Source organism: Pollachius pollachius (genome assembly GCF_949987615.1).
Source record: "Pollachius pollachius genome assembly, chromosome: 4".
Lineage (NCBI taxonomy): Eukaryota > Metazoa > Chordata > Actinopteri > Gadiformes > Gadidae > Pollachius > Pollachius pollachius.
In genome coordinates, this window is record NC_136937.1 from 34,135,205 (window position 1) to 34,157,477 (window position 22,273).

At 51.9% G+C, this 22,273-nt stretch overlaps 4 protein-coding genes across 20 annotated transcripts in view; 3 read left to right on the forward strand and 1 right to left on the reverse strand.

The window, feature by feature from the left end:
• The window catches only part of LOC307074772 (NACHT, LRR and PYD domains-containing protein 3-like), a 408,596-nt gene that overhangs the window by 244,242 nt on the left and 142,081 nt on the right, over nucleotides 1-22,273 (forward strand). The gene's annotated exons all lie outside the window — the stretch shown is intronic.
• On the reverse strand, nucleotides 3,118-9,314 carry setdb2 (SET domain bifurcated histone lysine methyltransferase 2). Of its 2 annotated transcripts, XM_079735113.1 has the most exons (10): nucleotides 8,884-9,314; nucleotides 7,812-7,922; nucleotides 7,608-7,703; nucleotides 7,293-7,414; nucleotides 6,966-7,175; nucleotides 6,320-6,645; nucleotides 5,394-5,566; nucleotides 4,683-5,296; nucleotides 4,504-4,592; nucleotides 3,118-3,513 (listed from the first exon to the last, which is right to left on the reverse strand). In XM_079735113.1, the coding sequence occupies exons 1-10, from the start codon at nucleotides 8,969-8,971 to the stop codon at nucleotides 3,321-3,323; spliced, it is 2,022 nt and encodes a 673-aa protein (XP_079591239.1). In that variant the 5' UTR covers nucleotides 8,972-9,314; the 3' UTR covers nucleotides 3,118-3,320. The 2 variants fall into 2 exon arrangements, with proteins under 2 accessions (XP_079591239.1, XP_079591238.1); XM_079735112.1 differs by having other exon boundaries at nucleotides 4,504-5,296.
• Nucleotides 11,451-18,620, forward strand: LOC307075096 (uncharacterized protein; the record flags this gene model as incomplete). Its single annotated transcript, XM_079735601.1, has 8 exons — nucleotides 11,451-11,628; nucleotides 11,864-11,983; nucleotides 13,625-13,854; nucleotides 14,249-14,383; nucleotides 14,831-15,024; nucleotides 15,673-15,746; nucleotides 17,946-18,029; nucleotides 18,463-18,620. The coding sequence occupies 8 exons, from the start codon at nucleotides 11,451-11,453 to the stop codon at nucleotides 18,618-18,620; spliced, it is 1,173 nt and encodes a 390-aa protein (XP_079591727.1).
• LOC307075097 (uncharacterized protein) overlaps nucleotides 19,066-22,273 on the forward strand; it is a gene marked incomplete at both ends in the record, with an annotated part of 16,927 nt that continues 13,719 nt past the window's right edge. Inside the window, 5 exons of the mRNA XM_079735602.1 lie at nucleotides 19,066-19,159; nucleotides 19,770-19,936; nucleotides 20,848-20,872; nucleotides 21,019-21,132; nucleotides 21,994-22,134. Of these exons, the coding sequence (XP_079591728.1) occupies nucleotides 19,066-19,159; nucleotides 19,770-19,936; nucleotides 20,848-20,872; nucleotides 21,019-21,132; nucleotides 21,994-22,134 (541 nt within the window). The remainder of the gene's footprint in view (nucleotides 19,160-19,769; nucleotides 19,937-20,847; nucleotides 20,873-21,018; nucleotides 21,133-21,993; nucleotides 22,135-22,273) is intronic.

Genomic DNA, 22,273 nt, shown 5'->3' on the forward strand with positions numbered 1-22,273 from the left:
AATACTCCACATACATCAGGCTGAGGTTAAGGATAGTATAGTGCATCAGGTCGAAAGGAAGGACAACAATCGCAGCAGTCGCCGTCGCCAGCACAAGCCGCCACCACTAGCAGCAGAAGTCGACACCACCATCCTTCGCCACCACCAGCCAGCTCAAGCAGCCATCGCCTCAAGCAGCAGCGACCTGCAGCAGCAGTGTTTGCCGGCACCAGCAGCCACCATCACCAGCACCAGCCGCCGCCACCAGCAGGAGAGTGAAAATAATCAGAAGACCTTGAATAGTCTGTAGGTCAATGAGTTTCCCCACACATGGACAAATTGCTGCCAAGTTGGGGAAGGGGTGGACAGAAGCTTACATTATGAAAAAAAAGAATGACACTACTGTCTGTGTAATAACATTTGAAAGCTCGTCGTTATGGCATATATTTTGCGTGGAATAATTTCTATTCATTTATGTAATCCAACAGCCTTTTCAAGGTATAATTAAACAAAAGCAACCTTATTTCTACTAGCTATAGCATCAGACATACAGTACTCCGACACCGTAGCTAACACCGTCAGGTTCAGCAGATTAAACCCGTCGTTAACCAACCTTATTGATCCTAGTAATCCTACATCATAACTAACTAAATAAAAGTTGTCAGATTCACTACTTAACTTCTGGTGCAGTGATACCTTCAAAGCTGGCGAAATCGAGCTGACTAGCAGGCAATGACTGAAAATCGGTCGTCTACCAAGATAAAATATACATATAATTACGCTGTGCACATACAAATAAAGATCAGCATATGCTTCATAAAGGCCCTCTGATATAATATAGAGAGTTGACAATTCAAAAGAGGTAGCAATTTAATCAATTTACCCCCGGAGATACCTTCACAGATGGCGAAGCCGAGCTAACAAAATAGCAGGCAATCAGTCGTCTACAAAGATAAAATTATACATAATTACGCTGTGCATATACAAATAAATATCAGTATATGCCTCATAAAGGGCCTTTGATACAATACAGACAGTTGACAATTCAAAAGAGGCAGCTATTTAATGCGCTTAGCTCAGAAGTTAATAAATGAATGATCTCCTACGCCGTTTTTTAGGAACTATGCGAGGCTCCATACCCCGGAAGTAGGCGGCAGAAAACGGAGTCCAACGGAAGCGTCGCCGCTACGTTACAGCCATCACTCTGGACCACGCCAGTCGCAGGGAGCGTGACGTCACATACGAGCCATGTAGTCTTTCTCGTTGTGTTCTATCTACAGCCTTTAACTGAACAATTTCACAATAAACGGTCAAACTCTTGACATGACCATTTGTTTTATTTAAATCCACAAACAACATATGTGTAATCCGGGTCATATAAAGACTAAAACCAGAAAATAATTACTTTCTCTGCATTGAAACCCATTCATATTTTACGATCTCATATGTCCCATGGGATCTACCGGAGGGTTGAACCGGATCACCTGTGTGCTTTTCATAAGCTCACTAAATTAACACTATAATTAAATATTATATACATATAAGTAAAGCAATTGAGTATATATTTTTTACAATTTACAATACTGTGGCGACCGTGGACGTGGTCTCCGTGTTCAGGGTGCCGCAAAAGATCCTGGGGGGGGGGGGGGGGTTAGTAAGGACCATCGCAAGTTGGACCTCAGGCGCCCTCCTAGGTCCTTTGCGGCAGAGACATTGTGCGTTTTTTTTAATCTAGCGTCACAGTGATGCATTTGCCTGTTGAAGCACAGCGTCCATCGACATCAATGGGGCTGTATAGAACAGCTGTTTTTAGTCCGTCTAAAGTCGACGGTCATTGGATAACGCTGCGATTGTGGCCCTCAGCGTCTCTGGGGGTGAATGGAGGAGTGGGCTGGCCTGGACGCTGGGCTTCTGCGTGATGATTGGAGGGTCTGCGAAAGACTGAGTTGCCGTTTCATTGACAGCAATTTTGAACCATATAACGTCACCGGAGCTTCTTAATCCTCGATCCCATCGCGGATCTTGCAAGCGATTTCAAAGACAACTGCAACCTATTGCTCGACATTTGCTGGGCGAAATTGCCAGACAATTTTCATCGTACATTTCACACATAATTACTTGTTTCAGTCTAACAGAATTCCCACATTTCCTTGTTCGAGTTTAATGTCGCTTTGGTAGTTGGCTATCACTTTGATTCAGGGGGCCTTAAGTCTGCACTTCAAGTCCTGAATTCAGATCAGGGCTTGCAGGGTGACAGGGGAAAGCTGTGGGATTCCTTGGTGTTCCTTAAAGACATGGAGTTGGACAGTGCAAAGCCCCAGCTTTACAAAGTGTTCTCATTAGTGGCAACAATTGGAGCAACATCTGCAGGTGTAGAAAGGAGCTTCTCCTGTTTAAAGCGGCTCAAGTCTTACACCCGTAACACATGGGCCAAGGCCGTTCAAGCAGCCTAGCTCTGCTGGCCATTGAGGGGACACTGGTCAAGTCACTGGAAAAGACAGCTAGTTGGTATGACAGGGTAACAGAGCATTCCCTTGAAAAGGAACAGAGAGAATAATTTACATATAAATAAATTGACAATTTATATGATGTAGGCCGAAAATGAGCTTCCCCTCTTTGAAAGGCCAGCAGCCGCCACTGGTGCGATTTCACTTTAAGCATTGCAGAATTTGTACATTTATTTTGAGTGAATTGAAGTACACTTTTTAAAAGTACACGTTAAACATACTTGAAATGAAGCACAAAAAGTATTGAAGTAAAGTATTTTTATGCTTAAATTATATTTGCAATACCCTGAAGAATACCAAATTTCACCTTGGTATTCAAATGAAGGATTATTAAAACTGAGAAATTATTAAAATCAGCCGACTCACCTACTGCCACAGCCCTCTCACTAACTACCACAGCCGACTCACTAACTACCACGGCCGACTCACTAACTACCACGGCCGACTCGCTAACTACCACAACCGACTCACTAACTACCACAACCGACTCACTAACTACCACGGCCGACTCACTAACTACCACAGCCCTCTCACTAACTACCACGGCCGACTCACTAACTACCACGGCCGACTCACTAACTACCACAGTCCTCTCACTAACTACCACGGCCGACCCACTTTTCTAGTCATAATCTCACACTACAGTAACCCTAACAAGTGAGCGGCGGTCCCATGGTGTGGTAAGACAGACAGACAGACAGACAGACAGACAGACAGACAGACAGACAGACAGACAGCAGGCTGGTCGACTGTAGAAACCTTTTAATACAACGTGGGATCGTAGAAAAATGTAAAAGAACAACGTTTGGTTCTGGTGAACGGTGTGATGTGACGTCACGCTTCCGGCCCGCAGACACCCTCGTGCACGCCCTCGTGCGCGTCACACACTTCACACACCGCCTGGTTGCCGTTGGCGACACCCTCGCAGTCCTCATGCCCACACTGGCACGCCAATTCCTGTCCTTGAGAAGAACTTCCTGTGTCCGGAGAGCACTTCCAGGTGAGCTCGGTGCCGGCCTTGATTACTCTACAAACAAACAAACAAAATGTTAACACTAAGTGAACAGGCACTAACAGGTCCTGGTGAACAGTCACTAACAGGTGAACAGTCACTAACAGGTCCTGGGTAACAGTCACTAACAGGTCCTTAAAGGGGACATATCATACTACCAGGTGTGAGTGTGATTAGCCATTACAAGCCGTTTTCAAAATGTGCAGCATTGTGACATCACAGGTGGGCGTGTCCATCTAGATGTGTGACGGATAGATGGACACGCCAACCTGTGATGTCACAATGCTGCATATTTTCAAACCTGCTTGTAATGGCTAATCACACTCACACCCGGTGGTATGAGATGTCCCCTTTAAGAACAGTCACTAACAGGTGAACAGTCACTAACAGGTGAACAGCCACTAACAGGTGAACAGTCACTAACAGGTCCTGGGTAACAGTCACTAACAGGTCCTTAAGAACAGTCACTAACAGGTGAACAGTCACTGACAGGTGAACAGTCACTAACAGGTAAACAGTCACTAACAAGTGAACAGTCACTGACAGGTAAACAGTCACTAACAAGTGAACAGTCACTGACAGGTGAACAGTCACTAACAGGTCATGGTGAACAGTCACTAACAGGTGACCAGTCACTAACAGGTGAACAGTCACCAACAGATGAACAGGCACCAACAGGTGAACAGTCACTAACAGGTGAACAGGCACCAACAGGTGAACAGTCACCAACAGACGAACAGTCGCCGACAGGTGAACAGTCACTAACAAGTGAACAGTCACTGACAGGTGAACAGTCACTAACAGGTCCTGGTGAACAGTCACCGACAGGTGAACAGTCACTAACAAGTGAACAGTCACTAACAGGTCCTGGTGAACAGTCACTAAGAGGTGAACAGTCACTAACAGGTGAACAGGCACCAACAGGTCCTGGTGAACAGTCACTAACAGGTGAACAGTCACTAACAGGTGAACAGGCACCAACAGGTGAACAGGGTGACCTCTGACCTGGAGGTGAAGAAGGCAGCCAGGGGGAAGGCGGGGTCCTGGGTGTCCGTGAAGACACTCTGGGTGAAGAGGTTCGGACGGCAGCTATGCTGTAGAGAGAGAGAGAAACCAGTAGGGACCAATAGAGACAGAAGAGACCAGTAGAGACGAATAGAGACAGCAGAGACCAGCAGACCTACGTTTAGGAAGCGAGCCACATTGCCCTCCTTGGTGGCATCAAGATAGTAAACTTCTTCCTCCTCTCTCTTCCTCTTCCTCACTGGTGGAGCCCGGAATCTGTGCTCAACGGTCGCCAAGGCAACCGGCTCCTTCCGCACGGCTGATTGGCCGGCCCCAATCGGGGGCTCTGGGTCCAGGTTCGGCTGGGCCTGTAGGGTCTGGGTCTCCTGGGCCTGTAGGGTCTGGGTCTCCTGGGCCTGTAGGGTCTGGGCCTGTAGGGTCTGGGCCTGTAGGGTCTGGGTCTGTAGGGTCTGGGCCTGTAGGGTCTGGGCCTGTAGGGTCTGGGTCTGTAGGGTCTGGGTCTGTAGGGTCTGGGTCTGTAGGGTCTGGGTCTGTAGGGTCTGGGTCTGTAGGAACTCTTGGGGGGCTATGGGAGGGGTCAGGTGGGGGGTCTCTGACGGTCTCTGGATGACCGGGACATGCAGCGGGGCTACGGTGGGCGGGGCCCCGTCTGTCAGGGGCGGGACCAGCCACTCAGTGATTACCTCCACATCGTCGTCTGACGGGAGCTCCGCCCCCAACCCCCCCGGGGGCGGAGCCTGCTCTGGGTCACGCCCCTTCCTCAGGACCAGCCCTGAGAGCGAAAGGCAGAGGGAGGTTGATGGTTTCCATGGTAACAGGACCCCGTACCCGGGGGCAGGGAGGGGGGGGGGGGGGGTCGGTCCTCTTACCGGCGTAGGTGCAGATGAAGGTGCCCTGGTCCAGGTCGTCACGGCAACGCACCCCCCAGCCCCCGTGGGCGGAGCCCTGGAACACCTGGAGGCGGACCCTGACCCCCCGCTGGGCCAGACGGTTCTGACAGCGCGCCCGCTCACAGCCGCACCAGGGGCCGCATTCCACCAGCCTGCAGCACACAGGAGACTACTCACAGCCGCACCAGGGGCCCCATTCCACCAGCACACAGGAGACTACTCACAGCCGCACCAGGGGCCCCATTCCACCAGCACACAGGAGACTTCTCACAGCCGCACCAGGGGCCCCATTCCACCAGCACACAGGAGACTACTCACAGCCGCACCAGGGGCCCCATTCCACCAGCACACAGGAGACTACTCACAGCCGCACCAGGGGCCCCATTCCACCAGCACACAGGAGACTAATCACAGCCGCACCAGGGGCCCCATTCCACCAGCACACAGGAGACTACTCACAGCCGCACCAGGGGCCCCATTCCACCAGCACACAGGAGACTACTCACAGCCGCACCAGGGGCCCCATTCCACCAGCACACAGGAGACTACTCACAGCCGCACCAGGGGCCCCATTCCACCAGCACACAGGAGACTACTCACAGCCGCACCAGGGGCCCCATTCCACCAGCACACAGGAGACTACTCACAGCCGCACCAGGGGCCCCATTCCACCAGCACACAGGAGACTACTCACAGCCGCACCAGGGACCCCATTCCACCAGCACACAGGAGACTACTCACAGCCGCACCAGGGGCCCCATTCCACCAGCACACAGGAGACCACTCACAGCCGCACCAGGGGCCCCATTCCACCAGCACACAGGAGACCACTCACAACCGCACCGGGGGCAGGTTGTGGTGTAGCCTCACCCTGCCTCCAGGGGTAGGTTGTGGTGTAGCCTCACCCTGCCTCCAGGGGGCGGGGCAGGCTGTGGTGGGCGTAGCCCCCCGCCCCGGCGGACCGCCCCCTACAGGCGCAGCGGGCGGCGTCCTCACAGCCGTCCTCACAGTCGCAGCAGGTGTGGAACAGCGCCCGCGCCGACAGGAAGCAGCCATGTGGCCAGCGGTCTTTGCGGTAGCGGAAGTCGCGGGGTTGCGCCCCGGCCGCGCCCGGGCACAGCTCCACCGGGGCGGGCTCCAGGCCCCGGCTCAGGTCCAGCTCCGGGAGGCGGGGCCCTGCCGCGAGGGGCGGGTCCAGCCGCACCGCCGCGTTGAAGGTAAAGAACTCCACCTGGTGGCGCAGACAGGTCGTTACACCACCTGTAGCTTGGGACCACACCTCCACACCACCTTAACCTGGTCTAAACACACCTTTACAGTGTAAAAGTGTTAAAGGTGGTGGTGTAAAGTTTACACCACCTCTACCTGGTCTAGACACACCTTTACACCACCTCTACCTGGTCTAAACACACCTCCATTAATATAACCTGGTCTAAACACAGCTGGTCACTAATATAACCGGTCGCTGGTCACTAATATAACTGGCACCTGGTCTTATACCTTATACGTGAGGACGATGGTCCTGGTTGCTATGGTAACACCGGCTCTCACCTGCAGGACGTCGTAGCTCCCTGTGGCAAACAGGAAACGCATCACGTCGTCATGACTGCGTAGGCAGAGTCCACAGGGGGTGATGTAGACGAGGTCCTCTGAGGTCACTTCCTGCCCGCCGAGCCTCCTGAAGCCACAGAGCAAGGGCACCTTCAGGGGGTTCTGCCCCCAGAAGGGCTGGCTGCACCTGGGCAGGCTGGGCACGCAGGCCTGGGGGGGGCACATGACCAGCACATGATGGACCCACGATGGTCACGTGACCACCACGTAGGATGGAGTAATCCCATGGGGGTGTCTTGCGGTGGGGTTATGTTATGAAGCCGTTACCTCGGTGCACTGGTGTGGCTGGTAGAGGACCTGAGGGCCAGACACATGCTGCTCCTGCTGTTCAGCAGACAGCACCTCCTCCTCCTCCTCCTCCTTGGGGGAGAGGGGGTTGGTCAGGACCCCTGGAGCCAACAGGAGGAGAGAACAGATCAGAGCCTGCAGACCTCCTCCAGGAAGAGGATCAGTACTCCTTCTACCTCCTCCTCCTCCTCCACCAGACACACAGAGGTTGGAGGGGATGGAGGAGGTGGTGTATCACTACACCACCTCCTCCACCCGACACACAGATAGGGTGTAGAGCTGAGTCCTTCAGACCTGTGTTGATGACATCATGAATGGGGGAGGAGTCAGCGGTCCTGGGGGTTGACCCCGCCTCCACCAGCCGCACCAGCCTGAGGGCCTGCACATAGTCTACAGAGATAGAACACATAGAACATATAGAACAGACAGTCAGACAGGTAGATATGAGGACAGACGAGACAAACAGACAGACAGGTAGACAAACAGACAGACAGGTACCTGTGTGCGTGGCGGTCTGGCCCTTCAAGCGGCCCCGCAGTCCCTCAAGGTATCCACACACTCTGTCCAGAACCCCGTCCACATCCGACCGCTCCCAGAACATCCGCGCCACTGAGGACACACACACACACACACGCTGAGGGCCTGCTCCCAGATTCACATATGATGACATGTTCCAGGAGATGTTAGTGAGAGGTTATTAGTTAGAGGTCCGTCTCACCAGAGGAGGAGGAGATGTTATTAGTGAGAGGTCGGTCTCACCAGAGGAGATGTTATTAGTGAGAGGTTTGGCTCACCAGAAGAGGAGATGTTATTAGTGAGAGGTCCGTCTCACCAGAGGAGATGTTATTAGTGAGAGGGCCGTCTCACCAGAGGAGATGTTATTAGTGAGAGGTTGGTCTCACCAGAGGGGATGCTATTAGTGAGAGGTCCGTCTCACCAGAGGAGATGTTATTAATGAGAGGATGGTCTCACCAGAGGAGATGTTATTAGTGAGAGGTCGGTCTCACCAGAGGAGATGTTATTAGTGAGAGGTTGGTCTCACCAGAGGAGATGTTATTAGTGAGAGGTTTGGCTCACCAGAAGAGGAGATGTTATTAGTGAGAGGTCCGTCTCACCAGAGGAGATGTTATTAGTGAGAGGGCCGTCTCACCAGAGGAGATGTTATTAGTGAGAGGTTGGTCTCAACAGAGGGGATGTTATTAGTGAGAGGTCCGTCTCACCAGAGGAGATGTTATTAATGAGAGGCTGGTCTCACCAGAGGAGATGTTATTAGTTAGAGGTCCGTCTCACCAGAGTAGATGTTATTAGTGAGAGGTCCGTCTCACCAGAGGAGATGTTATTAGTGAGAGGTCCGTCTCACCAGAGGAGATGTTATTAGTGAGAGGTTGGTCTCACCAGAGGAGATGTTATTAGTGAGAGGTCCGTCTCACCAGAGGAGGTGTTATTAATGAGAGGTTGGTCTCACCAGAGGAGATGTTATTAGTTAGAGGTCCGTCTCACCAGAGGAGATGTTATTAGTGAGAGGTCCGTCTCACCAGAGGAGATGTTATTAGTGAGATGTTCTTCTCACCAGAAGCCTTCTGGTCCATGTCTCTCAGGTCCTGATCTCCTCCTGAAGGTGCACTGAGTGCCGCTCGAGGTCTTCCCCGGTCCTCCATGAACAGCGTGTGTTGTACTCAGCTTTTCATTCATTTGCCACTATTTTACCCACAATACCTCCGGTTTACTTTTTTCTCCCCACAATGCCCCGCGTTGTTATTGTTCCGCTGTCGTCATGGCGTCACCCACGCCTCCGCCGCTCCCGCCAGTTCCGCTATTTTGCCTTATTAGTAGCTTTCATTTGGTATGATTTATAAAGTAACATTCATGATATCTACACTTATTTTAACTTGAACCACATGGACTAAATAAGGTGCTACACACTATTGCAACAAGTGTACAAGTGTAAATTGTACAAGTGTAAATTGTACAAGTGTAAATATGGCGTTTAAAACACGCTCACTACGGAAACAGTGAGCTCCCTACGATTCCCCCGTTGCCCACTACGGCAACGGGAAAGGCACAAACGCGAAACGCGTTTGTGGTTGAGCCTTCCCTGACCCCGTAGTGGGCGTGTTTTAGACGCAGTTATGAAATGAGCAAAAAGCGCATCTTACATATTCTCCTTCTGCCCCTCGTTCTGCTCTTAAAGGAGTGGAAACCCGTCGTGACACTCGGAGCGGACTGTCCATGTTGGGTCACCTCCTTCAGGACTCACTTTAACTTAAAGGATTAATTTAACCCGTCCACCACTTAAGAGCTCGCTTAATATTAAAGCATCTGCCGACACCTGGAGTTGAAGGTGAGATCGTTATGGGTGTTAATTCAATATTTTATAGCATTTTATTCTACTGTCACTTACTTTATTATTATGATCATTATAATTATGATTATAATTATGATGATTATTATTATTAGCATTATTGTTATTATTATTATTATTATTATTATTATTATTATTATTATTATTATTATTATTATTAAGTTTATGGTCCCGGCGTTACACCGAATTCTGAGACCCACCGAAAAGTGTGACCCCAGGGGGCGTGTCTTTCTTTTCTTGATACAAACGTTAATACTAAACAGCATTTTACACAGTTGCCTATAATAAGAAATGCTCAAAGGTAAATCAACTAATTCAACACTGACTGTAGCTTTTTATGGGGGAAGAAGCAACGGCGATGGACCGTACTCAACGCCCTATCCATTGTATGGGTCTGTTAAATGCTAATAAAATCAATTATATTTATTAAGCACATTGCAAATAACAAGGTGAGGGGGTGGGGGGAGATCTTATGCTATATTCATGTTTTTATTATAATGCACACCGTTTTATCGACTTCATGCCAGTCTACTTCAAACTCGTGTTGCTTGCATGTTACAGAAAATGTGCAACAGCGTCCCATGGGGTCAGACTTTTTGGTGGGTCGCAGAATTAGGTGTAACACCGGTATGTTATTATTATGATTATTATGATTGTGTTGTTAAAGTGAGCTGTGTGACTAAAACACAAGAAATCAGTAAAATCTACAATGTTGGTCAATCGATCACTGGTTATAAAAAACTGGTTATAAAACACTGGTTATGACACACTGGTTATGACACACTGATTATAATAACACACTGGTTATGACACACTGGTTAGAGTTCACCATGTATGATCAGGTAATATTGACAGACATTAACAAGAAAGGACCTCTCCCCCCCAGAATATACACTAGTACCTTGTCTATTTGTGTATTTGTATATTTATACTCATATTGCTGTTCTATTGTTACCTTCACCAGAATGGCCAACAGCTCCTCCTCACCTGAACTCCTCCTCTCTCTCCTCCTCACCTGAACTCCTCCTCTCTCTCCTCCTCACCTGAACTCCTCCTCTCTCTCCTCCTCACCTGAACTCCTCCTCTCTCTCCTCCTCACATTAACTCGCCCTCCCCCTTCCCCCTCTCCCTCTCTCTCTCTCCCCCTCCCCCTCCTCTCTCCCCCTCTCCCCCTCCCCCTCCCCCTCTCCCTCCCCCTCTCCCCCTCCCCCTCCCCCTCTCCTCCTCTCTCCCCCTCCCCCTCCCCCTCCCCCTCTCCCCCTCTCTCTCTCCTCTCTCCCCCTCCCCCTCTCTCTCTCTCTCCCCCTCCTCCTCTCCCTCCCTCCCCCTCTCCCCCTCTCTCTCTCCTCTCTCCCCCTCTCTCTCCTCTCTCCCCCTCTCCTCCTCTCTCCCCCTCCCCCTCTCCCTCCCCCCCTCCCCCTCCCCCTCCCCCTCCCTCCCCCTCTCCCCCTCTCTCTCCCCCTCCTCCTCTCCCTCCCTCCCCCTCTCCCCCTCTCTCTCCCCCTCCTCCTCTCCCTCCCTCCCCCTCTCCCCCTCTCTCTCTCCTCTCTCCCCCTCCCCCTCTCTCTCTCTCTCCCCCTCCTCCTCTCCCTCCCTCCCCCTCTCCCCCTCTCTCTCCCCCTCCTCCTCTCCCTCCCTCCCCCTCTCCCCCTCTCTCTCTCCTCTCTCCCCCTCCTCCTCCCCCTCCCCCTCCCCCTCCCCCTCTCTCTCTCCCTCCCCCCCTCCCCCTCCCCCTCCCCCTCCCCACTGTGGCTGGGGGTGTGGTGGGTCTGGCCATGCGGGGGCCGGTGGGTGGGGCTCTGTGGGGGCTGGCGGCGGGCGACGCCCTCTCCATGCCCGTCCACTGGTACTACGACGTGCGCCACATCCACCGCGACTTCGAAGGCTGGATCAGCGGTCTGAGGGCCCCCAGGGGCCGGCACCCCTCCAGCATCCTGGCCCTGTCCAACCCTGGTACGTTAGTTAACCTGGTTAACCTAGTTATGTTAGCCTAGTTAACCTAGTTATGTTAGCCTAGTTAACCTAGTTATGTTAGCCTAGTTAACATAGTTAACCATAACCCTGTCCAACCCCGGTACGTTAGCCTTGTTAGCCTAGTTAACCTAGTTAAGGTAGTCCTCCTAGTTAACCATAACCCTGTGCAGCCCCGGTGGGTAGTTACCTGGTTAACCTGGTTAGTGGTCCCCAGCGGGCAGCGGGCGGTCCTCCTGGGCCCCGGCGCGGGGCGGTCCGGACGTGGTCGGGACGGTCATCCTCCACGACAAGCTGGCCTTCTGGAGGACAGGGGGAGGGGTCCACTACCACCAGGGTCTGTCTGCCTGCCCGTCTGTCTGTCTGCCTCTTCTCTCTGTCTGTCTGTCTGCCTGCCTGCCCGTCTGTCTGTCTGCCTCTTCTCTCTGTCTGTCTGTCTGTCTGCCTGCCCGTCTGTCTGTCAGCCTCTTCTCTCTGCCCGTCTGTCTGTCTGCCTCTTCTCTCTGTCTGTCTGTCTGTCTGTCTGTCTGCCCGTCTGTCTGTCAGCCTCTTCTCTCTGTCTGTCTGTCTGTCTGCCCGTCTGTCTGTCAGCCTCTTCTCTCTGTCTGTCTGTCTGTCTGCCCGTCTGTCTGTCAGCCTCTTCTCTCTGTCTGTCTGTCTGCCTGCCCGTCTGTCTGTCAGCCTCTTCTCTCTGTCTGTCTGTCCATCTGTCTGTCTGCCTCTTCTCTCTGTCTGTCTGTCTGTCTGCCTGCCCGTCTGTCTGTCAGCCTCTTCTGTCTGTCTGTCTGTCTGTCTGTCTGCCTGCCCGTCTGTCTGTCTGCCTCTTCTCTCTGTGTCTGTCTGCCTGTCCGTCTGTCTATCAGCCTCTTCTCTCTGTCTATCTGTCTGCTTGCCTGTCTGTCTGTCTGCCTCTTCTCTCTGTCTGTCTGTCTGCCTGCCTACCCATCTGTCTGTCAGTCTCTTCTCTCTGTCTGTCTGTCTGCCTGCCCATCTGTCTGTCAGCATCTTCTCTCAGTCTGTCTGTCTGCCTGCCCGTCTGTCTGTCAGCCTCTTCTCTCTGTCTGTCTGTCTGCCTGCCCATCCCTCTGTCAGCCTCTTCTCTCCGTCTGTCTGTCTGCCTGTCTGTCTGCCCGTCTGTCTGTCAGCCTCTTCTCTCTGTCTGTCTGTCTATCTGTCTGTCTGCCCGTCTGTCTGTCAGCCTCTTCTCTGTCTGTCTGTCTGTCTGTCTGCCTGCCCGTCTGTCTATCAGCCTCTTCTCTCTGTCTGTCTGTCTGTCTGTCTGTCTGCCTCTTCTCTCTCTCTGCCTGTCTGCCTGTCTGCCTGTCTGTCCGTCTGTCTCTCTGATCTCTCTGTGCTCGTCTGCTCTGGTCTGTCTCTCTGATCTCTCTGTGCTCCTCTGCTCTGGTCTCTCTCTCTGATTACTCTGTGCTCCTCTGCTCTGGTCTGTCTCTCTCTCTGATCTCTCTGTGCTCCTCTGCTCTGGTCTCTCTCTCTGATCTCTCTGTGCTCCTCTGCTCTGGTCTGTCTCTCTCTGTGCTCTTCTGCTCTGGTCTCTCTCTCTGATCTCTCTGTGCTCTTCTGCTCTGGTCTGTCTCTCTCTGATCTCTGTGCTCTTCTGCTCTGGTCTGTCTCTCTCTGATCTCTCTGTGCTCTTCTGCTCTGGTCTGTCTCTCTCTGATCTCTCTGTGCTCTTCTGCTCTGGTCTGTCTCTCTCTGATCTCTGTGCTCTTCTGCTCTGGTCTGTCTCTCTCTGATCTCTCTGTGCTCTTCTGCTCTGGTCTGTCTCTCTCTGATCTCTCTGTGCTCTTCTGCTCTGGTCTGTCTCTCTCTGATCTCTGTGCTCTTCTGCTCTGGTCTGTCTCTCTCTGATCTCTGTGCTCTTCTGCTCTGGTCTGTCTCTCTCTGATCTCTCTGTGCTCTTCTGCTCTGGTCTCTCTCTCTCTGATCTCTCTGTGCTCCTCTGCTCTGGTCTGCTCAGGCATGGCTGCCGGTGACAACACGCTGAATGCGCTCTGTGCTCTGCGCGCGGCGCTGGTCCTGGCCCAGGGCCCGGACCCCCCGGGGGACCCCGGGGCCCGAGGGGCCGTGCTGGCCGACTACGTGGCCTTCCTGACCACCCCCCGCACGCACAACGACACCTACGCAGAGTCCTTCCACCGCAGCTTCTACTCGGACTGGAGGGGACCCAGACCCACCTCCCCAGACCAGGTAGGACCCCACCCAGACCAGGTAGGACCCCACCCAGACCAGGTAGGACCCCACCCAGACCCCACCCAGACCCCACCTAGACCCCACCCAGAGACCTAGACCCTCCCCTACTGGGAGCTGCCCAGTACCACCAGTCTGCTCCCTGTTGTACTGGTTGTACTGGTTCTACTGGTTGTACTGGTTCTACTGGTTGTACTGGTTCTGCTGGTTGTACTGGTTCTGCTGGTTCTACTGGTTTTACTGGTTCAGCTGGTTCTGCTAGTTCTGCTGATTCTACTGGTTGTACTGGTTCGGCTGGTTCTACTGGTTCTACTCGTTGTACTGGTTCTGCTGGTTCTACTGGTTCTACTGGTTGTACTGGTTCCACTGGTTCTACTGACGTTTTGTTCTCCAGGTCCTGGAGTTCGCGGAGCAGAGGTCTGAGAAGCTGATTGGCTCGTCGCCTGACAGCCAGCTGGACGCCATTGGCTGCCTGCCCATGGTCATCCCCTTCGTGCTGCTGTCGGCCTCAGCCAATGAGGATCAGGCGGTGAGGCCGCGCCCCCAGGCTGCGCTGGGCGTGTGGGCGGGGCTGAGCTAGGGCTGCTCTATTATGGAAGAAATCATGATCACGATTATTTTGGTCAATATCGAAATCACGATTATTCAAACGATTATTTCTGAATTTGAAAACATTGTATTTATTCTTCATATAGAAAATGTTCAAATCTAAAATAATGTACAGATATGTGCCCAGCTGTTCTGCACTTTCTATAAAACATTTGATGAAAATATATAAATAATAAAACAATCGAAAACTCAATTATATTAGTTTTGTGATTGTTTGACGCTAAAATCGCGATCTTTCTCCGATGAGCCGCCAGCCCTGTCTGAGCCCGTGTCTGAGCCCGTGTCTGAGCCCGTGTCTGAGCCCGTGTCTGAGCCCGTGTCTGAGCCCGTGTCTGAGCCCGTGTCTGAGCCTGTGTCTGTGCCCCAGGTGGCGGCGGCGGTGGCCATGGTGCGGCTGACCCACCCCCACCCCGGGGTGCCACGCTACGTGGAGCTGTACGCCCGCGCCCTCCACGCCACCCTCCACGGGGCCAGCCTGCAGCACGCCGCCCGCCGGGCCCTCGGCGGGCCCCTGCTGGACGCCTGGGGGGCCTGCGGGCCCTACAGCCGGCAGGCAGCCAGGTGAGGGCCGCCCCTAGCGACCACCGGCTCCGCCCCTGGCGACCACCGGCACCGCCCCCTACAATCACCCGACACCACCCCCTAGCAACAACAGGCACCGCCCCATAGCAACACTCAGCACCGCCCGAAGCAACCAGTACTGCCCCTAGCAACACCCAGCACCGCCCGTAGCAACACCCGGCACCACCCCTAGCAACACCCAGCACCGCCCGTAGCAACACCCGGCACCGCCCCTAGCAACACCAAGCACCGCCCGTAGCAACACCCGGCACCGCCCCTAGCAACACCCAGTACTGCCCCTAGCAACACCCGGCACCACCCCTAGCAACACCCAGCACTGCCCCTAGCAACACCCAGCACCGCCCCCGGCAACCAGCACCAACCCCTAGCAACCAGTACCGCCCCTAGCAACACCCGGCAACTCCCTACTGACCAGTAACACCCCTAGCAACCAGTACCGGCCCCAGCAACCCGCGTCCCCCCTGGCAACCAGCATCCCCCCAGCAACCAGTACCGCCCCTAGCAACCAGTACCGCCCCTCGCAACCAGTAGCGCCCCCCTAGCAACCAGTACTGTCCCCTAGCAACCATTACAGTCCACTAGCAATAGTTTACCTGGTTTTAAAGCGTGTGTGTGTGTGTGTGTCAGGTTGGCCCCTGAGGAGAGGCTGGGGGTTCATCAGAAGGCTGTGGAGACTCTGGGCATGGCATGCTACACGAAAGGTACTGTCTGTCTGCCTGTCTGTCTGTCTCTCTCTCATACTGTATGGTTATCTGTCTGTCTGTCTGTCTGTCTGTCTGTCTCTCTCGTACTGTATGGTTATCTGCCTACCTGCCTGTCTGTCTCTGTATCTCTGTCTGTCTCTGTGTCTGTCTGTCTGTCTGTCTGTCTGTCTGTCTGTCTGTCTCTCTCTCTCTGTCTCTCTCTCTGTACTGTGTATTACAGGGGTCGGCAACTAAGTTTGGCCTCGGGCCAATTTCTTTTCCAGCCAGTAGGTGGCGGGCCAGAACATTATCAAAGGCTAGTTCAAGGAATTGATTAATGAAAGTGCATCTGGAACTGCAACGCAGGCCCGTCAGCTGGCTTAGTCATATGCCTACCAAGCACTAGATGACTCTTAAAAGACGTACATATAAACAAGTATATGCCCTAATCACGTAAATGTCATGCCTGATCACGTTGGGTAGAGGTGTTGCTGCACTGTCTCCACAACGCAGAGATATCATCATGAGCAGTTCTAACAGGAGAGAAAGTGAAATCCGCGAGCTGCTGATCATGTGAGAGAAGGGGATGCAGTCGTATTAAACAAAGACGTTGAAAGATGGTGCGATCTACGAGAGAGACGCAGGGGAACTGTCCTGACGAGGCTTTTGTTGGGATAAAAAAGTGGTCAGCAAAATAAAGAATATGTTGGCGTTTTTGCACTTGTAAATAGTTAATCGCGTTCATAGCCTACATTTAGACGTCAACTTATTCTTGCATGTGTCTTCATTCATAAAAAATAAAAATAAAACGGGAATATTCAAATTATTCTAAAGAGGTCTAGACTCCGTGCGCAGCCCCGCCTTCTCCAGTGAACCAAGAAAGCCTGCGCCGTGACGAACGGGGGATTTGACCCCCTCGGCTTTACACAGGCAACTTGAGATAAGACGGTGGAATCGCCGGGCGTGCCAAGCCTCGACCGAACCGGCCTGGCAGTGTAGGAAGGCCTGATGCTGGAGAGAGGGCAGTAGTGCGCAGCTAAAGAAGCAGCCAACCATTGTTAAAACACTTCACACAACACTACACACACACACATACACACCACGGCGGGTGCTGACTGACTGCACACACACACACACACACACACACACACACACACACACACACACACACACACACACACACACACACCACACCACGGCGGGTGCTGACTGACTGCGCACACACACAAACCTCCGTTTCCTAGCCTACTCACCGTCAGAAGAGCTGTAGGCGAAGTAGCCTCATCAGAGACTCTACTTGCGTTAAACATCAAAGTCTCAGAGCTTGGCGTCTTAAATCTTTTGTGGACTTTTGTCAACAGCTCCTGCCTTTCTCTGCGTGCAGTATCACACAAAAATACGTAATGTTGGGTCGCCATGGTTGTTGTATATAGGCCTATAGAGGGGGGTTCTGTTTCATTTAATATTTCATAGTTTCCATTAACTCCCGCTCAGCCCCTCGCAGCTTACGCGTGACCGTGACGAGTGTGTCTCGAACCTTCCAGGAGTAGTAGCACGATTTGATACATTTAAATTCCAAAACAGCTGTTAAAGAAAAAAAAGTTCACTGTATCCAGCTCTTTACATTTAAGCTAACAGATATAGATATTCGATATTCTAAAAAATAAAAAAATGTAATTAATATAACTTCGGAATAATCTGGCGGGCCAGATATTTTGTCTGGCGGGCCAGTTATGGCCTGCGGGCCGCCAGTTGCCGACCCCTGGTGTAGTATTATATAGACCTCTGAGTACAATGCAGTGCTCTACTGTGTGGTTCTATATGTACTGTTTAATTTATAAAGTACCGATGGAGCTCTCAGCAGCCTGTTCTACCTGACCAATAGGAGCTCAGCAGCCTGTTATATCTGACCAATAGGAGCTCTCAGCAGCCTGTTCTACCTGACCAATAAGAGCTCTCAGCAGCCTGTTCTACCTGACCAATAGGAGCTCTCAGCAGCCTGTTCTACCTGACCAATAGGAGCTCAGCAGCCTGTTATATCTGACCAATAGGAGCTCTCAGCAGCCTGTTCTACCTGACCAATAGGAGCTCTCAGCAGCCTGTTCTACCTGACCAATAGGAGCTCAGCAGCCTGTTATATCTGACCAATAGGAGCTCTCAGCAGCCTGTTCTACCTGACCAATAGGAGCTCAGCAGCCTGTCATATCTGACCAATAGGAGCTCTCAGCAGCCTGTTCTACCTGGCCCATGAGTTCCACGGAGACTTTGAGGGAGGAGTCTTGGCCAATACCAACTGTGGAGGTACGTCACATGGCCGGACGTCACGTGACCGGTGTCAAATGATGTCACATGACTACTTTCGTGTGTGTGTGTGTGTGTATGGGTATGTGTGTAGTGCGTGTGTGTATGTTTGTGTAGTGTGTGTGTCTGTGTGAGTGACTGATATGATTATTGATCATGTGTTATTATATTGATGTGTGTGTGTGTGTGTGTGTATATGTTTGTTATTATATTGATGAGAGTGTGTGTGTGTGTGTGTGTTATTATATTGATGAGAATGTGTGTATGTGTTTGTGTGTGTTATTATGTTGATGAGTGTGTATGTGTGTGTGTTATTATATTGATGAGTGTGTTTGTGTGTGTGTGTTATGTTGATGAGTGTGGCCGATGATAGCGGCTATGCTAGGCTACGCTAGGCTCACGCTAGGCTAACGCTGCTGACTGCGTGTTTCAGGGGAGAACTGCAACCGCGGGGCCGCGCTGGGGGCCCTGCTGGGGGCCCGGGCCGCCTACTGCGGGGGCCCCCTGCCCCAGGCCTGGAGGGACGGCCTCCCCCACGCTCTGGAGTACATCCCCCGCATCCTGGAGGCTTGGGGGTCCGGGGGCCCCTAGGGGAGGCCTGGGGCCCCTAAGGGGGGGGCGGAGTCCTGGGGCCCCTATAGGATGGGGGAGGAGCCCCTATAGGATGGGGGAGGAGCCCCTATAGGATGGGGGAGGAGCCCCTATAGGATGGGGGAGGAGCCCCTATAGGATGGGGGAGGAGCCATGGGTTGTTGATAAACAGAATGTATTCTTTTTTAATCCAATAAACAACGTTGTTTGATCCCGTCGTCTCAATAAAGTTCTTCCGGATGAACGAAGCCCTTCTCTGACAGCTCGCAGTGTGACCCTGTTGGTGTGTGTGTGTTGTGTTACGCTTATCCAAAAGAGCGTGTGGTGCGTGTGAGGGAAGGTGGTTACACAACAGCGTGTGCGCTGAGCCCGGCGGGGTCAAAGTGTGTGTGCGTGACGGCGGGTGTTTGTGTCGTGGTCGGTCTCTGACCACACTAGAGTCGTCATGGCGCCGAGCGGCGAGCGATCTGCCCGGAGCCGTCTCCTCCAACTCACCCTGCTGCTGGCCTCGGCCCCCTGCTGCCCCGCGCTCCCTCCCGGTGAGTGTCTGCTCCTCACCTCACTCCTCACTCCGTATCTCACTCCTCACCTCACTCCTCACTCCGTATCTCACTCCTCACCTCACTCCTCACCTCACCTCACTCCTCACATCACCTCACTCTTCACCTCACTCCTCACCTCACCACTCATCTCACTCCTCACCTCCTCATCTCACTCCTCACCTCCTCATCTCCTCCTTCACCTCCTCTCACTCCTTCCTTCACCTCCTCACCTCCCCCCTTTACCTCCTCTCACTCCTTCCCTGACCTCCTCACCTCCCTTCCTCACCTCCTTACCTCCTCACCTCTCTCCTTCACCTCCTCCTTCACCTCCTCTCACTCCTTCCCTGACCTCCTCACCTCCCTTCCTCACCTCCTCACCTCCTCCTTCACCTCCTCACCTCCTCCTTCACCTCCTCTCACTCCTTCCCTGACCTCCTCACCTCCCTTCCTCACCTCCTCACCTCCTCCTTCACCTCCTCACCTCCTCCTTCACCTCCTCTCACTCCTTCCCTCACCTCCCTTCCTCACCTCCTCACCTCCTCCTTCACCTCCTCGTCTCCCTCCTTCACCTCCTCCTTCACCTCCTCTCACTCCTTCCCCTGCTCAGGGGGAGTGTTCGCTAGTAGGAGGGATGCTAGTGCAGTGCTCCTTCGCTCGCGTCGGGCAAACTCCTTCCTAGAGGAGGTGAAGACGGGCGACCTGGAGAGAGAATGTCTGGAGGAGCGCTGCTCGTACGAGGAGGCGCGGGAGATCTACCAGCTCCCTGAGCCACTGGTACGATAGAACTGGTGTTAGTAACTAGTAATACTAGTGTTAGTCAACCTGAACAACTGGTAATACTACTGTTAGTCACTGAACAACTGGTAATACTAGTGTTAGTCAACCTGAACAACTGGTAATACTAGTGTTAGTTACTACAAGAACTGGTAATATTAATGTTAGTCACTGAACAACTGGTAATACTAGTGTTAGTCAACCTGAACAACTGGTAATACTAGTGTTAGTCAACCTGAACAACTGGTAATACTAGTGTTAGTTACTACAAGAACTGGTAATATTAATGTTAGTCACTCTGAACAACTGGTAATACTAGTGTTAGTCAACCTGAACAACTGGTAATACTAGTGTTAGTTACTACAGGAACTGGTAATATTAATGTTAGTCACTCTGAACAACTGGTAATACTAGTGTTAGTCACTGAACAACTGGTAATACTAGTGTTAGTCACTCTGAACAACTGGTAATACTAGTGTTAGTCACTGAACAACTGGTAATACTAGTGTTAGTCAACCTGAACAACTGGTAATACTAGTGTTAGTCGCTCTGAACAACTGGTAATGCTAGTGTTAGTTACTACAAGAACTGGTAATACTAGTGTTAGTCACTGAACAACTGGTAATTCTAGTGTTAGTCACTCTGAACAACTGGTAATACTAGTGTTAGTCACTCTGAACAACTGGTAATACTAATGTGAGGATGATGATGATGATGATGATAATGAGGATAATGATGATGATGATAATGAGTATGATGATGAGTATGATGAGGATAATGATGATGATGAGGCTGATGATGATAATGAGTATGAGTATGATGATGAGTATGATGAGGATAATGATGATGATGAGTATGATGAGGATAATGATGATGATGATGAGGCTGATGATGGTGTCACTCTGTTTCAGAATGCCTTCTGGAAGGTGTATGCAGGTACATTCACATCTGTGAAGCATTCAGTTCACTTCTGATCCAACCTAACCCATTTTGTGTGAACGTGTAAGTGTGTGTGCGTGTGCGTGCGTATGCGTGTGTGCGTGTGTATGCGTGTGTACCCTAAAGTGTGTGTTCTTGCCCAGAGGTGGACCAGTGTTTGTCTGAGCCGTGTGCCAAAGGCTCCACCTGCCTCTCCCAGAACAGAAGCTTCACCTGTCTCTGTCGGCCCGGTTACCTGGGCCGCACCTGCCAAAAAGGTACCCTGGAGCCCTGAACCCTTAACCACAGCCCTTTACCCTTAAACATAACCCTTTACCCTTAAACACAGCCCTTTACCCTTAAACATAACCCTTTACCCTTAAACACAGCCCTTCACCCTTAAACACAGCCCTTTACCCTTAAACATAACCCTTTACCCTTAAACACAGCCCTTTACCCTTTAGCACAGCCCTTAACCCTTAAACATAACTCTTTACCCTTAAACACAGCTCTTCACTCTTAAACACAGCCCGTAACCCTTAAACACAGCCCTTCACCCTTAAACACAGCCCTTCACCCTTAAACACAGCCCTTTACCCTTAAACATAACCCTTTACCCTTAAACACAGCCCTTCACCCTTAAACACAGCCCTTCACCCTTAAACATAACCCTTTACCCTTAAACATAACCCTTTACCCTTAAACACAGCCCTTCACCCTTAAACACAGCCCTTAACCCTTAAACACAACTCTTTACCCTTAAACACAGCCCTTAACTCATAAACACAGCCCTTAACTCATAAACACAGCCTGTAACCATTAAACACAGCCCTTAACTCATAAACACAGCCCTTAACCCTTAAACACAACCCTTAACCCTTAAACACAGCCCTTAACCCTTAAACACAACCCTTAACTCATAAACATAGCCCTTAACTCATTAACACAGCCCTTCACCCTTAAACACAGCCCTTTACCCTTAAACACAGCCCTTAACCCTTAAACACAGCCCTAAACCCTTAAACACAACTCTTTACCCTTAAACACAGCCCTTAACCCTTCAACACAACGCTATACTCTTAAATATGACCTCCAACGGCTGCCTCTACTCATACTCCCCTCTGACCTCTGACCTCTAGAGGAGCGGACCTTTAACGGCTGCCTCTACTCCAACGGAGGCTGTGAGCACTTCTGCCTGGAGGCCGCGGACCTCTCCCACACCTGCCTCTGTTCCCATGGCTACCAGCTGGCCCCCGACAACAGCAGCTGCCTCCCACAAGGTCTGCAGCTAAACTACAAGTCCCAGCATCCCGCGGGGCAACTTGATCGAACCAAAGGAATGGCTAAATCAGGACCCAGAGTCAGGATGGACTAGAGGCTCAGGATGGACTAGAGGCTCAGGATGGACTAGAGGCTCAG

Excerpts from the sequence above, each read along its gene's own strand:
- setdb2 (XM_079735112.1), bottom strand. The coding sequence starts at position 8,971 with ATGGAGGACCGGGGAAGACCTCGAGCGGCACTCAGTGCACCTTCAGGA. Across the intron at positions 5,567-6,319 it reads CCCCGCCCCCTGGAGGCAGG|GCTGGTGGAATGCGGCCCCT; the intron begins GTGAGGCTACAC and ends TGTGTGCTGCAG. Across the intron at positions 5,297-5,393 it reads CTTCATCTGCACCTACGCCG|GGCTGGTCCTGAGGAAGGGG; the intron begins GTAAGAGGACCG and ends TTTCGCTCTCAG.